The following is a 12,484-nucleotide window of genomic DNA, read 5'->3' on the forward strand; positions in this document are numbered from 1 at the left end:
CATGAAATCAGCAAATTTCCGGCCCATAACAAACATACCGAGTTGTACTTGATCGAAGTACGCATGTGTTCTTCTTAAATGCACCCCATGCTGGTCAAACGTGAATGGAAGTCCAGACTTCTTGACAGCGGGGAGATCAGCAAGCTCCTNTCTTCGTTTCCGACTGCACAACTGGGCTATGACTTCTTTGACAACCAACAGATCCTGGTGGACTGTCACAACCACTGCATTGCACGTCAGCCCTCCGGCAAATCTGTGTATGGTGTAGCCATGCCACCATCTGCCATGAGGGCCGTTACCACAGCGCTGGCTTTACCATCCCCTCCCCCAAACAACGCCCACCGCACACTCAAGCATGCTGGAGTTATTCATGAACGTCACTAAGCCTCAGGACTATAGCAATATTCCCGAGCACGAGGTCCAATGTCCTAAACAGAACAAACCACTTGCCCAAGTTGACAAGATCCAAGCCAAGACACGGCGACTCTTTGGTAGTAAGCATGACATTGCAAAGACTGCTGTTTTTGACATGGTCAACGCTGGCATCTGCACACCTTCATCTTCTCCGTATTCTTCTCCCTCTGATTCTATTGCCCTGACTGCCATCACAACGACTTGGGGACTTTTTGAGTTCACTGTGATGCCTTTTGGCTTATGAAATGCGGTCCAAATTTTCCAAAGGTTTGTCAATGCGGCCTTGGTTTGCATCAAGGGTATCTTTGTCTATATTGACCACATCATTGTCTTCTCAATTAATGACAGTGAGCATCTCAAAACAGTGTTGCAGGTACTTGGCCAACTCCAGGAATGTGGTTTGTCCATAAATCCTGGCAAGTGGTGTTTTGCTACAGATGTCTTTGACTGTCTTAGTCATGTGGTCTCGTCCAAAGGTGTGAGGCCGAAGTCCGCCCACATTGTCGTGATTGTTCAATTCCCGGAGCCTAACCTAATCCGTGATCTCCAAGAATTTTTAGGTATGGCCACGTACTAGAGCCGTTTCATTGCTGATTTCTCCACCAAGGCCTCTCTATTACCTCCTCAAAAAGCCCAAACTGAGCGTCCCAAAGTGTCTACAGTTGCTGTTGTTTGATGGGCCGTTGCTGAACAGACCGCATTTGATGCCCTTAAGGCAACCCTAGCCTCCACTTTCCTAATCCAGACAAGCCAAGACGCCTATTATGAACGCATCTGATGTCGCCATCAGTGGTGTCCTGGAACAGCAGCAGCTGGATGGCAACTCGAGACCCGTGGCTTTCTTCAGCAAAAGCCTCACTGGCGCCAAGAGGCCCTACGACACCTTCTCACGGGAGCTCTTGGCCATCAAGCTCACCATCCGCAAGTTGAGGCACTTGCTTGACGGTATTTGGCCGCCAACTTGCATCTACTCACAGATCACAATCCCCTGACCTACGCCTTCAAGAAAGGACCAGCCACCTTTGAAAGTGACAGGGTCACCTGTTCACTAATCAAGATTTCCGAGGTTGTCACTGATATCAGATATGTCAGTGAGGAAAACAACCCCGTAGCTGAAGCTCTTTCCCGCCATCCTGTTTGCGCCGTCACACCGTCTTCCTTGGTCTCTGCCATTGCTTCTGCTCAGGAAGATGACCCGGATTTTGGCCCTCTTGCAAACTTGCCGGGTTATGTGGATGCCGAGACACTGCCATATAGCACACTCTTCTTTGTCGACACAAGATTTAATCACTGCCGCCCCATGGTTCCCTCATCCATGACCACGACCGTGTTTAACCACATCCATGGCCTTTCCCACCCTGGGGTCAAGCCCTCTGTCCGCCTTCTCAAAGCTGGTTTCTCTTGGTCCAACTTGGGTGCAGACATCACCAGATGGGTCCAAGCCTGCCTAGCCTGCCAGGCCTCAAAAGTGAACAAGCACACAAAATCTTCCATGTCATCTTTCCCTACATCCATTGCAAGACTGTGTGACGTCCAAGTTGATATTGTTGGCCTGCTACCCCCTGTGGATGGCTTTAGCTATCTTTTTACAATGATTGATCGTGACACACGTTGACCAGAGGCCACTCCCATGGTTGATACTACTGCAGACTCCTGCGCCAAGATCCTTTTTTTAGATGGCTTGCCCGTTTTGGCAGCCCTGCAGCTATTGTCAGGAACAGACGTCATCACCCAATCAGGTCGCCTATCAAAGAAAAAGTCCAAGTATTAAATGTTTCTCCTTTCTGCTGCAATGATTTAGTAATAACCAATGTCATTACTGTGGGGACATATGTAGTGGGAACCCGGAGTGGGAACCCTGAGTGCCGAAAGAGGAGAAAGAAAGAGTCTTATGTACGAACCCCAAGAAAACATACGTGTATGAGATTTACCCGGTATCCTCGTCCTACAGTTGTAAAAGTCTTAAAACTTTTGTCTCCACATCAAAAGTTGCACCCGCAAGCAATATTTCCACGGTCAATGTCGACGGCTTCAATGCCAAATTGTTTCGAAATTTTTATGTCGCTGGATTCTCCGAGAGTTCTGCATTTGATGTGGAAGACCAAGACGACATCGCATCACATGAATATTTAAAGGTTCGTACCTTTTGTTTGATTGAAGGTTACAAATATTCGCACTATCCTCATCCAAGGAACCCTGAATTTTACTGGAAGCGGCAGACAAATTTTTGTTTACATGTGAAGAGGCGAAAAGGGCAGATGTTAAGAAATAAAAGAGAGAGAGGAACTATTCCCCTACATAAGTTTTGAGCTACCTCGATGTAAAATAGAAACAAAACCTAAAAATGATGGTACAAATAAGTTCTTTCAATCGTCATTGGAAGCCAACACTTTATTCCCTTTTATTTATTACAAGCAGACTGCAACTTCTTAGCTCTTCTATTATCTGAATCCGAACCTTTGCGTTTGCTGTTTCTTATTTCCGAGTTGAATTCACTCACAAAGTTTTTAACAAAAATATTGAATAAGTGGCAAGTTTTCTGCCCGAAATGACATTTGAACTCATGTCCTAACGAACACGTTGCTCTTAAGATTTGATCACTGAGGTCAGACACCTTAAGCATTTCCAAAGCACAATAACTGAAAACTTTCAAAGGACATGTTCTTGAGAAAAGATACCGCTTTCTGTCCTCACGAGACACGATTTTTGAGAAGAAATGCCAGATCAGAAGAGAGCTAGTGTAAAGTAGGTCTGATGGTTTTGAAAGTCCTCCTCTGTTCACTTGTTCCAGAAACGCTCTCTTGAGGTGCTTGTCTCCGTCTTCTTCAAATCTGACAGGACATTCTTCATTTTCCATAAGTAAAGCAACACATGACTCGCATTTAGTGTTTTTCCGTAGTTTCTTTGCAAGATATCCGGCTATGTAGAAGAGGATGTTTTTGTCTTCAAAGTCTTCTTTGTCAAAGACAAGTTCTTGAAGTCCTAATTGTTCCAAAAGTTCTTCTCCTTCACTCGAAACGTCACTTTCCTCACTTTCAACATTGAGAAGTTCTGGTGTATCCTCAAGAAGTATTTTTGAAAATTTGTAGTGACTTAAAGCGAATGGCCTTCTCAGCTTCTAGTATCTGTTTTATGGATACAAAAAAGTTTCCCCCACTCATTTGCTTGTACCAACCAAAACGTTTTTTGATTCGAGAGTTTTCTTTGATATTTGTTGGCATCTTGACTTTCTTGAAGAAAATCGTGAGGAGAGAAGTGCTTGGAACAAATCCGGGAATACTGTGTTGGCTTCTAAGTTTTGGTGCACCGGGGAATGGCTTTGAGCCATTTCTCCAACAGTCTCGGCTCTGAGGGAAATTTGTGGAAAGACACCTTTTCAAGGCCTTGAACTGTCTCATACCCTCCTTGGCACCCTGGAGTAGAGCATTTATTCACCATTTTTGACTGTTTTTGCCAAATGACATGACACCAAACAAAATGAAAAAAAAAAAAACCGCTTTTTCGCTTTGAAATCCTTCTTTTTTGCGCCTCTTCATATGTAAAAAAATAGGTCGTTAGCTGTCGCCGTCGCTTCCTTGCCTCATCCAGTGTCATCAATGTGTTTGTGGATCTGGACCTCAATGTGGGCCTCAGCATAGGAATGGACGCAGGTTTCCACAAATCGGAACTTGTATACGAGACTGGAAAGTTGCCATGAATAAGGATCGGAAACTTCATATTGAGGAACACGAGATAGAAAGGGACCAAAAGCTTGAATTGCCTTAAACCAAAGTTGTCTATGACGCACTTTCAGCCTCAAGAGATCCTTCCTCGCCTTTGGAGACATCTCGACGAAACCAATGTTCTGGATCAAATGGTCACAATGATCGAACTACAGGGGGTGTGAGCAAAATTTGAACACTAATTTTCCGCTTTCTAAGACAACTAGAGACATGCAGTTTCTTTTGTGGGAAAGAAGATAAACTCGCTCAACGATAACAATTGGCGATCTTTTTAATGAAATCGTAAATGCAGTCTGTATGCAGTATCACAAAAAAATCATACCAGCCGTAAAGGTAACTTATTTTTCAAGGTCTAGATTTCGCAATTGTTAACAGCGCTACCTAAATTTTCTATTTCTCTCATCTAACTCTAAAGTTCATTTTTTTCGTTTAGTTGTTGACATTACAAATCATTACATGGACATCATATTTGGCAAATTGATTTTCTTTTTGGCCAGAAATTGAAAGAAATTTGAAAGCCTGTCTGATATTCAAGTCGCGTTCTTGGGGATGAATATGGATTTAAAGGCGTGGGAAATTGTGAGATCTTTTAATAAGAAAAAACCCACCTCAAAACCTTGCCAGCGACTCTTTTTGGCAATGTTGTCATACTCGTGGATTCCACTAATGGCACAAGTCGAGCGTTTTTTTTGGCCGTCAGGGGTCGCGTGGGGGAAGAGTGCCTAGAAATAAGGGTGACGCAGAGATCAGCACGCGAAAACCACAGTCGCCGACATTGTGTGATAAACAGGTCTAGAGTTTGAGATACGAGAAACTAGATTACCAATTCAAAACCTCTGGACATTGTATAGAACACAACAGGCCTAATTTCCTAACACTTTTGAAATCGAAGGACTTTCTTGGTCTTGGAGAGTAGGCTCCAAGGCATCAGAAAAGGAGGGCAAGAAACAGCCATGTACCTTTTCAAGGCGTTTTGTTCGAACCGTAACTTCAGTACTACACCATGCAGCTTTGGGCTTTGTTGGGACATTACCTCCCTAGCTCCCCCTGATTTCAAACATTAGAACACGATCTCGACGTGTGCCATTGCATTTAGAATTTTAGATCCTGTTCATTTGAGACCCAAAGATGAGCCAGCGTCTAGAGAAGATGGTTTTGATTTGCTGTAATTTTCTTCTTGCCTTGTTTGACTAGGCAAAGGGGCTAAAAAGATACGCTCAATTGTTCTTCAGCGTGACAAACCTCTCCATTCCTTTGTCCTCCCAGAAGGAGCTGGTCAACCGGTCAGAAAGGCAATTTAGCTTCGCTTTTGTTTTTTATTTGCTAAAACACGTTGCTTGGAACATAAAATAGTGATAAATCTGTTTGGACGAACCCTCGACATACTGAGAGGGTGAAAGGACGAAATGAAAGGAGCATCAAGTCACAAGATCAATCTCTAGACAGCTGAAAACAAAAACAAAACTTTGTTGACTGATTGATAATGTTCAAGGGTGATGGAAAAACTCAAAATCACCTCGGATATGGACTCTAAAGCCTCTTCCAACAACTGATCCATCCGAAGTGAAACTCAGGATGACAGCATTGCCTGCAGAGGGAATATGATTGAAAGATCCAGTACCGCAGAAGCCCAACATCCCAGAAGGGGTCCCATGGAAAGCAAGCATATCGTAACGACATTGACTTGAATTTTCAATATCCCTGCTCTCGAGCCTCACAATTAAATGTCGGCCAGATGATGTCTGAAAAAATAACAACGGTCATCATGTTCATCGTAGAGAGCCATCCATACCTCACCAACAAAATATCTCAGCTGCACTCTATTGGAAGCCATGCGCGATGGTACAGGATGATTGTTCTCAATCCAACTCACTTTTGGCAAAGGTGTTACTTACCACAAATAACCACTGACATTGTTCATTATTGCCATAGGTTCCAGTAAGTGGATACTGGACTACCAAGCTAGTGCCGGTGGGTACAAATCGGTAGACCAAAGACGCACAGGTTGACATGACGTCCTCTGCTGTTGAAGGAGTGATGGTGATGGTGGCCATTGTGGATCATGGAATCAAAGTAGAACTCAATCTACCATTTTACTACCTTTTTATGTTAGATTCTGGCCTCGTGTGCAAGATTTTAGAGGAGTCCAAAAAAATGAAGGTTTTGGGGAAAAAGAGGAGGTTTGAGATATAAACTGCTATTTTTGCAAGTCACAACGCACAAGACACGAGGTTAATAAAAATAAGGCAGAGTTCATTCTATTTTGTCATTTCTTAACGAACGACAATTTTATGAATACAAATGAAACTGGTGATCTCCGGGGATGGCTTGTTGTTTCCTTCATACCCTATCACAACCCATTTACCACTTCAGGTCAGCCCAACTCCAGCCACAGAATTTAGAGAAGTCGACTGTGAACGGATCTGATAGTTTGTACCGCCTGATCTTTTCACCCTTACCATTTTTGCAATTCACAATACACCAAGATTTTCTTGAATAGATGAAATTTGGCCAAACTTGGGCCCAAAATCATGCTCAAGTTCAAGTTGTGAAGTGAATCACGAAAAGAAATTTGAATTATCGGCTTGCTCATGGTCAGCTATATAGATATAAATACATATATGGATTTATTTCAGGAACACTTTGACCATGATTGGATAACGTCGGCATCTACTCTTTGAGTTAACATCTTAATATATCAGCAATTTTATGGGCTTGTAATTGCTCAGGTTCTGTGTAAGCAAAAGCTTGTTTACATCAGGACCTGGGCAAGATATGCCGAACCATTTTAACAAACAATGACATAAAATAGCTTGTCTGAACTCGGGAGATCTCGGTTTTATCTGATTTCAAGATTTCAAAAAGTGACTCAGAATTGCTTCAACTAAGAGTTGGTCGATATCTGGGAAAACCTGTTGACATTCCATATTTCTAGACGTTCGTGCTTCAGCTCATCCACTTATGAGAGTTAAATCACGAATTTCTAAAAATACCGGCTGTGATTGGGATTCATGCCAAAGTTGGTCTGTGCTTGGTCATCGCAACTCTGAGTCACTTTTTGAAAGAAAATAAAGAGATAAGAAACTTAGGTCTTTTCAAATGAGGGCAAGTTATTTGGTACTCTCTACTTGTAAAGTAGCTTGTTTCAAAGTTGTGATGTCTAAAGCTTGTGTAGCCGACCAAAAGCAGATCAAAAATTCGAATTCTAGGTAGTGACTTTGGTACATTTTCAAAGTACCTCAAGTATAGTTTTGGGCTCAAACTTTACAAATTTCACCTATTTGACGAGAAGTTGTGATCACGTCCTGGACTAACTTTTTAAAACAGGATATGGTTTTTCAAGCTGCTCTAGTTGTGGAAAAAAATTGCTGAGAATCTTGGCATCCGATCACGAGCTAATCACCACCTTCATTGTTCTCGAACGTGCTCAACTACGTTGGAGGGTTGTCATCTAGCTGGTTTATGTGACGACGAAATGAGTCCGAAAGCAAAAAAGAAACATGATGGAAACAAAAGATCTAGAACGATCTAGCTCGGGTTGCTTCCCCATAACTTGGAAAAAAGGCATTGAATTTCAAATAATTTTGAATTTGTAATGGCATCTTCTTTTTTAAAAAAGCTTATTTTCTAGACTTCTTGAAAAGAAGGAAAGGGGAGATTTTTCCAAAAAGGAGGAGCGTCCACTCCTCAGTGGAGAAAAAGAGGATTTCAAAGTAAGAAAAAAAATAGAAGAACAGAAGAGGCCTGCAGATTCCATAGAAAAATAAACTTTCAAGGTTTTCATTAGACAAAAATTGTTTTTAGGAAGCATTCAAATTTGAAGAGAAGTGATGCTCGAACACCTCCAAAGCATTGGATGCTAAAGTTTTGCATCCAGAAATATAGGACGGGGACCATTGTTAGTTTGTTACAGAGTCACCTGGCAACTCTCTCGCTCGGCATGCTATCTAGTGATGGGTGTCACGATTGAGGGATATTATATCCAGGCCTCGTGCAGCTCCTCTATTTGATTTATGGGAACCTTAACTTCCTCTTTTTCTCCTCTGAGGAGTGCATACTCCTCTTTCTTTGAAAACCATTCTATTTTCCTAAAAGAAGATTCTATGTTGGCCATTAGGAATTGAAAATTAATAGTAAATTAAATGGATTTCTTTCCAGTATATAGAGCAGCAGCTATGGCTAGAAAGTTCCAGAGCTGTAGTGTTCTTACTTCGATTTTGTCGTTGTTTTCTGACTTTTTTTGTACACACATAAAACTTGAAAATTCCTCAGCATTTTTTTCCATAGCAGTAACGTCAGTGACATTACTTTACTCTCATGAGTAACAGTTCATACTCGTACGTTTTTTTGTCGGGTTTGGTCTGGCCCCAAAATGAAAATGGACGGTCAACGGGCTCTCACTCGAATCGGCCAGCCCTTGGTCAGAGGAATTCTGAGCCAAATTTAACCAAACATATTGGAAATAATGTACGTAAATTTGGTATATTTGGCCTTATATTTGCGTCATTGCCTTTACAGATTTTATCAAAAGAGGGGTTAAATCCAAAAGTCTGCTGATAACAAAACAATCAACTCTAGCAATCCCTGAATATGCTCCGACAAGTGGAACACAATCTCAAACTCCAAAGCTTCACAAGCAATTGTTCAAAAAGAGTTGCAAACTAGCAAAAAGGCTTCAGACCAATTCGAATCCATTAGTCATGGCTAGCCTTCAAAGTAAGTTGGATTTGATTCAAGGGAGGATTACGGCCTCCATTGAGAAAGGACCAGTTGAAATAGGAGAGTAGAGTGGTTCAGGAGGTCAAGTCGAATTGGAAAGGATTTTGTTCATATACAAACTCTAATAGAAAGATGAAATACCCTTCAGGACACTTTGATTTCGATACATAGTGTAGATGTTATGGCAAACATGCTTGGAGATCAGTTCTCTAGTGTGTTATTAAATCCACAGAGTTTAGGAGTAAGAGCTCATTGCGCTAAAGATAAGTCTGTTCAGATTGACCAGGCAAGTCAAGGTGGGCATTTAAATGATCTTGTGCTCAAAGATAAAGATGCCTTTCATGCCATCAGGGACTTGAGACTCTCATGATCTCCTGGCCCTGGTGGTATGACATGTCAGTTTCTGCTGAGATGCTCACAGGTTCTTGCTCCTGTTTTCTCATACTTGATGTATTGCATTTAGTACCAGGGCAAGTTTCCCTCTTCCTTGAAGCTAGTTTATGTTATTCCAATACTTAAAGGGGGAGATAAGTTGCTCCCAAGCAATCATAGGCCAATTTCTCCATGAACTTGGGATCCAAGGTAAGTTTCTCAATTGGTAAAGAAGCTTCATTTTTCTTAGGAACCACTTAGTTAAGGTAGAGGGATCCCTTAGTGACATGCATGATGTCAAGTTGGGTGTTCCTCAGGGCTCCATTTTGAGTCCTCTCCTTTTCATCATCTTCATTGCCCCACGTCAGAAGATTAGTAGAAGTATCGTCAGTATCTCTTCTTATGTTGATGACACAAAATTAGCTTGTGCTACGAATGGTCAGAACTCAGGTAGTTTGGTATAGGTCCTAAATCAAATCTACTCCTGGATTGCTGAGAATGATAAGGCCTTACATGGAATGATGTTCCGTTCAATGACATTTGGGTCAACGGCATCAAAAACTCCGGTTGTAGAAAATGGAGATAAAATTGTCAAGCAGGTTTAGTCCATGAAGCATTTAGGTGTATGTAATCTTCCAAACTAATGGAAATTTCGATGAACTATCGATTTGAAAGTTGGAAAGGCTTATCAAACATGGGGTTGGATGTATCGTAGGTTTAAGTGCAGAGATAGCATCACGATGCTAACTCATCAAAAGTTGATTGTTCAGCCGCATCTTGAATATGTCTCGCAAATTTGGGCTCCAATTAGTTCACCAGGTTTGCAAAGCGTTGAGCAGGTCCAAAGATGTTTTACCAGGCACAAAGAAAGTCGAGAAAGCTCTCGTTTTGGGAGAGGCTTGAAAGTTTTTGTACTTGGACCAAGTCTTGTGACTTTGAGCAAAACTAAGGAGCACGGAGTGTGATAGAACTCTTTAAATACAACAAATCGACAATTTTATCTCTTTCCTTTCGCCAAGTTGGAGAAAGCCCGAAGGTTGTTGAAATTCTTATGCTTTGCTCAAAATCATTCTCAAAAGATTGAAAGCACCTTGTCATGCCCCTTCTCGTTACATTTCTCGTTGCATTTTGAAATATGAACTTGCCGAGAAAAATATACATTTCTGCAAAAACATTTCCTGATTGTTTGGCCTTTCAAACAAAAGAATGCGGTCTCTGTTAACGACACTGCCTCAAGTTTGGAATTCTTAATGTCAACTTACTGCATGAATTGGTGTCTGAGCCTATACTGGCAAATGCTCGGGCGTTTTCTCGGATCTTGCGGGCACAATTGTTCTGAGCATTGCCAATTGGGACGTTCTGGAACCGCACACTTGGGTTGGAGTAAAGGTTTAAAGGCGTTCGATGGTTGTAATGCGTGTACCTGTAACAATTCACGAGTTTGTGAATTAAACAAGTTCTTCTCAATTAGGCTCTCTGCTGAAACATAGAAGTGAACTTACGCCATTGTGGTGCGGTAGCTAGTGCCTGGAATCAGGTATCCGAATGCGTAGCCGTTTCGATTAGCTTCGGGAATAGCATTCAAGCGGTCGTGGTGGCATCCAAAGTTATGACCAATCTCGTGGCTGAAGGTATAACTTGCAATGGAACAATCCCTTTTGGTCACCCCAAACGGAGATTGTGTGCTCCCGACGTAGGCAATTCCACAATTGGTTGGAATAGTTTGTCGCACAAGAAGATGAGCGAAATCTGCCGTTCCTCGTAGATTTGCTGGGCTTCCTGTGAAATTTAGTTTGACAGTAAGCCTTTTTTTTAAATTGGCTCATAGTTTAAGACCACTTAAAGGTGGTCCTTTTCACCTTTTATGTTGGCAAATTGGGTCAAAATTTGTTTCGGATCTCGGTCTTCAGTGATGTTGTTCAGTTGTTGGGTACATAGTAATCGCAAACGGATTTGGGTTTGTGAGTTTCTGAAGCAAGCATTGGCTTGACTGATCATGTTTGAGATGTAGGCATTCACGTTGGGTTCTATTTCAGCAAATTGACTTGTGTAGTAGATTTTAATGGTGGCCACGTACGTCCCGTCAGCATCTTGTTCGAATCCACCTTGCTCTTCTCGGTCCTCGACATCGGTGAATCCTTCTAGGGCGGTCTTCGTCTTGGGTTCGTTGAAAAATATGAATATAAAGAATATGAAATGATATAGGAAATAAGAATTGAACACTCACCATCAACTCCAAATCCCTCATTGTGTAGCTTGACGCGGGATCCTGCACGTCCGGGTCCCCCTTGGCTAAAACGTGACAATGGCCCCTAGTTTGATCGCAAGGCGCCAAGTTGAATACTTGGTCGCCCTCATGAATGACGGCATTGACTTCATTGGAGCCCGAGGTGAAGAAAGTGATGGTCATGGAGTTCAAGAGGTCTTCAGATTGATAAAACGCTGTGGATGATCCGGACTCAGGTCCTGCCCCAAAAATAAGTGAATGCAGGAGTTTTGGAAAAAGATCATGCATTGAATGGCCAAACTGATCATTGGTTACCTGTCGAGGATTCAACCAAGTTAACCCAATCTCCATTGGGTAAGATCAAGGTTTGATCGCTTCTCAATGCTGTCAGGTCAACGGTGACTTGCTCACAACTGATCCATTGGCCATTCTCACAATATGGAATGGGACCTGATTCGGGGTTGGAAGAAAGTTGCACGAAGGATTGAGCAGCAAGGTTTCTAAAGCAAAAGAAGAAATACAATAGACAGAATATTTCTTAAATTGTAATTATGTAACTGACAGAGAGAGAACCCTGGAGATAAGTGTCAAAAAAAGGATGGGTAAATTGGCTAAAGCTCCCATGATCCCGAACGACGAACGGCTGATCGTGATGGAAATGGTATCCGCGGCGAAATTTATACTGAATCAATATATCCGCGACTACTATGGCTGTGCTATGTAACCTTAATTTCAGGTGGATATTATCCAGTTATGAAATCATCTATGTGTAAAAAACAACAACACAATTTTGCGAATTTTATAGCACCTTCTACAGGATGATCCTTAGATGCGGCTCTACGTTTTGGCTTGCATCTGCATACATTGATAGGGTAGCAATATCAAGCAGCAATGTATTTTGCAGATTGATTCTTCACCTGCTGGTAATGTGTTCCCAAGAAGTCATGCCATGTGTTTGGCAAAATGTTTGGTCCAATAATGAATTGAAATGGGCGGCTTTAAGGCATTCCTGAACATCAGGCTGGTTAGA

General features: G+C 42.0%; 1 protein-coding gene across 2 annotated transcripts; it reads right to left on the minus strand.

Annotated features, from left to right (window-relative positions):
* Positions 1–5,438: 5,438 nt before the first annotated feature.
* Positions 5,439–12,116, minus strand: LOC131881715 (peptidyl-Asp metalloendopeptidase-like). 2 transcript variants are annotated; one of them, XM_059228660.1, is made up of 9 exons: positions 12,017–12,116; positions 11,770–11,954; positions 11,455–11,693; positions 11,087–11,384; positions 10,730–11,006; positions 10,490–10,650; positions 6,032–6,156; positions 5,653–5,878; positions 5,439–5,582 (listed from the first exon to the last, which is right to left on the minus strand). In XM_059228660.1, exons 1-9 carry the CDS (start codon positions 12,076–12,078, stop codon positions 5,575–5,577), a joined length of 1,581 nt encoding a protein of 526 aa, XP_059084643.1. In that variant the 5' UTR covers positions 12,079–12,116; the 3' UTR covers positions 5,439–5,574. The 2 variants fall into 2 exon arrangements, with proteins under 2 accessions (XP_059084643.1, XP_059084642.1); XM_059228659.1 differs by having other exon boundaries at positions 6,032–6,159.
* Between the last annotated feature and the right edge of the window lie 368 nt (positions 12,117–12,484).

This window comes from Tigriopus californicus, chromosome 6, assembly GCF_007210705.1.
Source record: "Tigriopus californicus strain San Diego chromosome 6, Tcal_SD_v2.1, whole genome shotgun sequence".
Lineage (NCBI taxonomy): Eukaryota > Metazoa > Arthropoda > Copepoda > Harpacticoida > Harpacticidae > Tigriopus > Tigriopus californicus.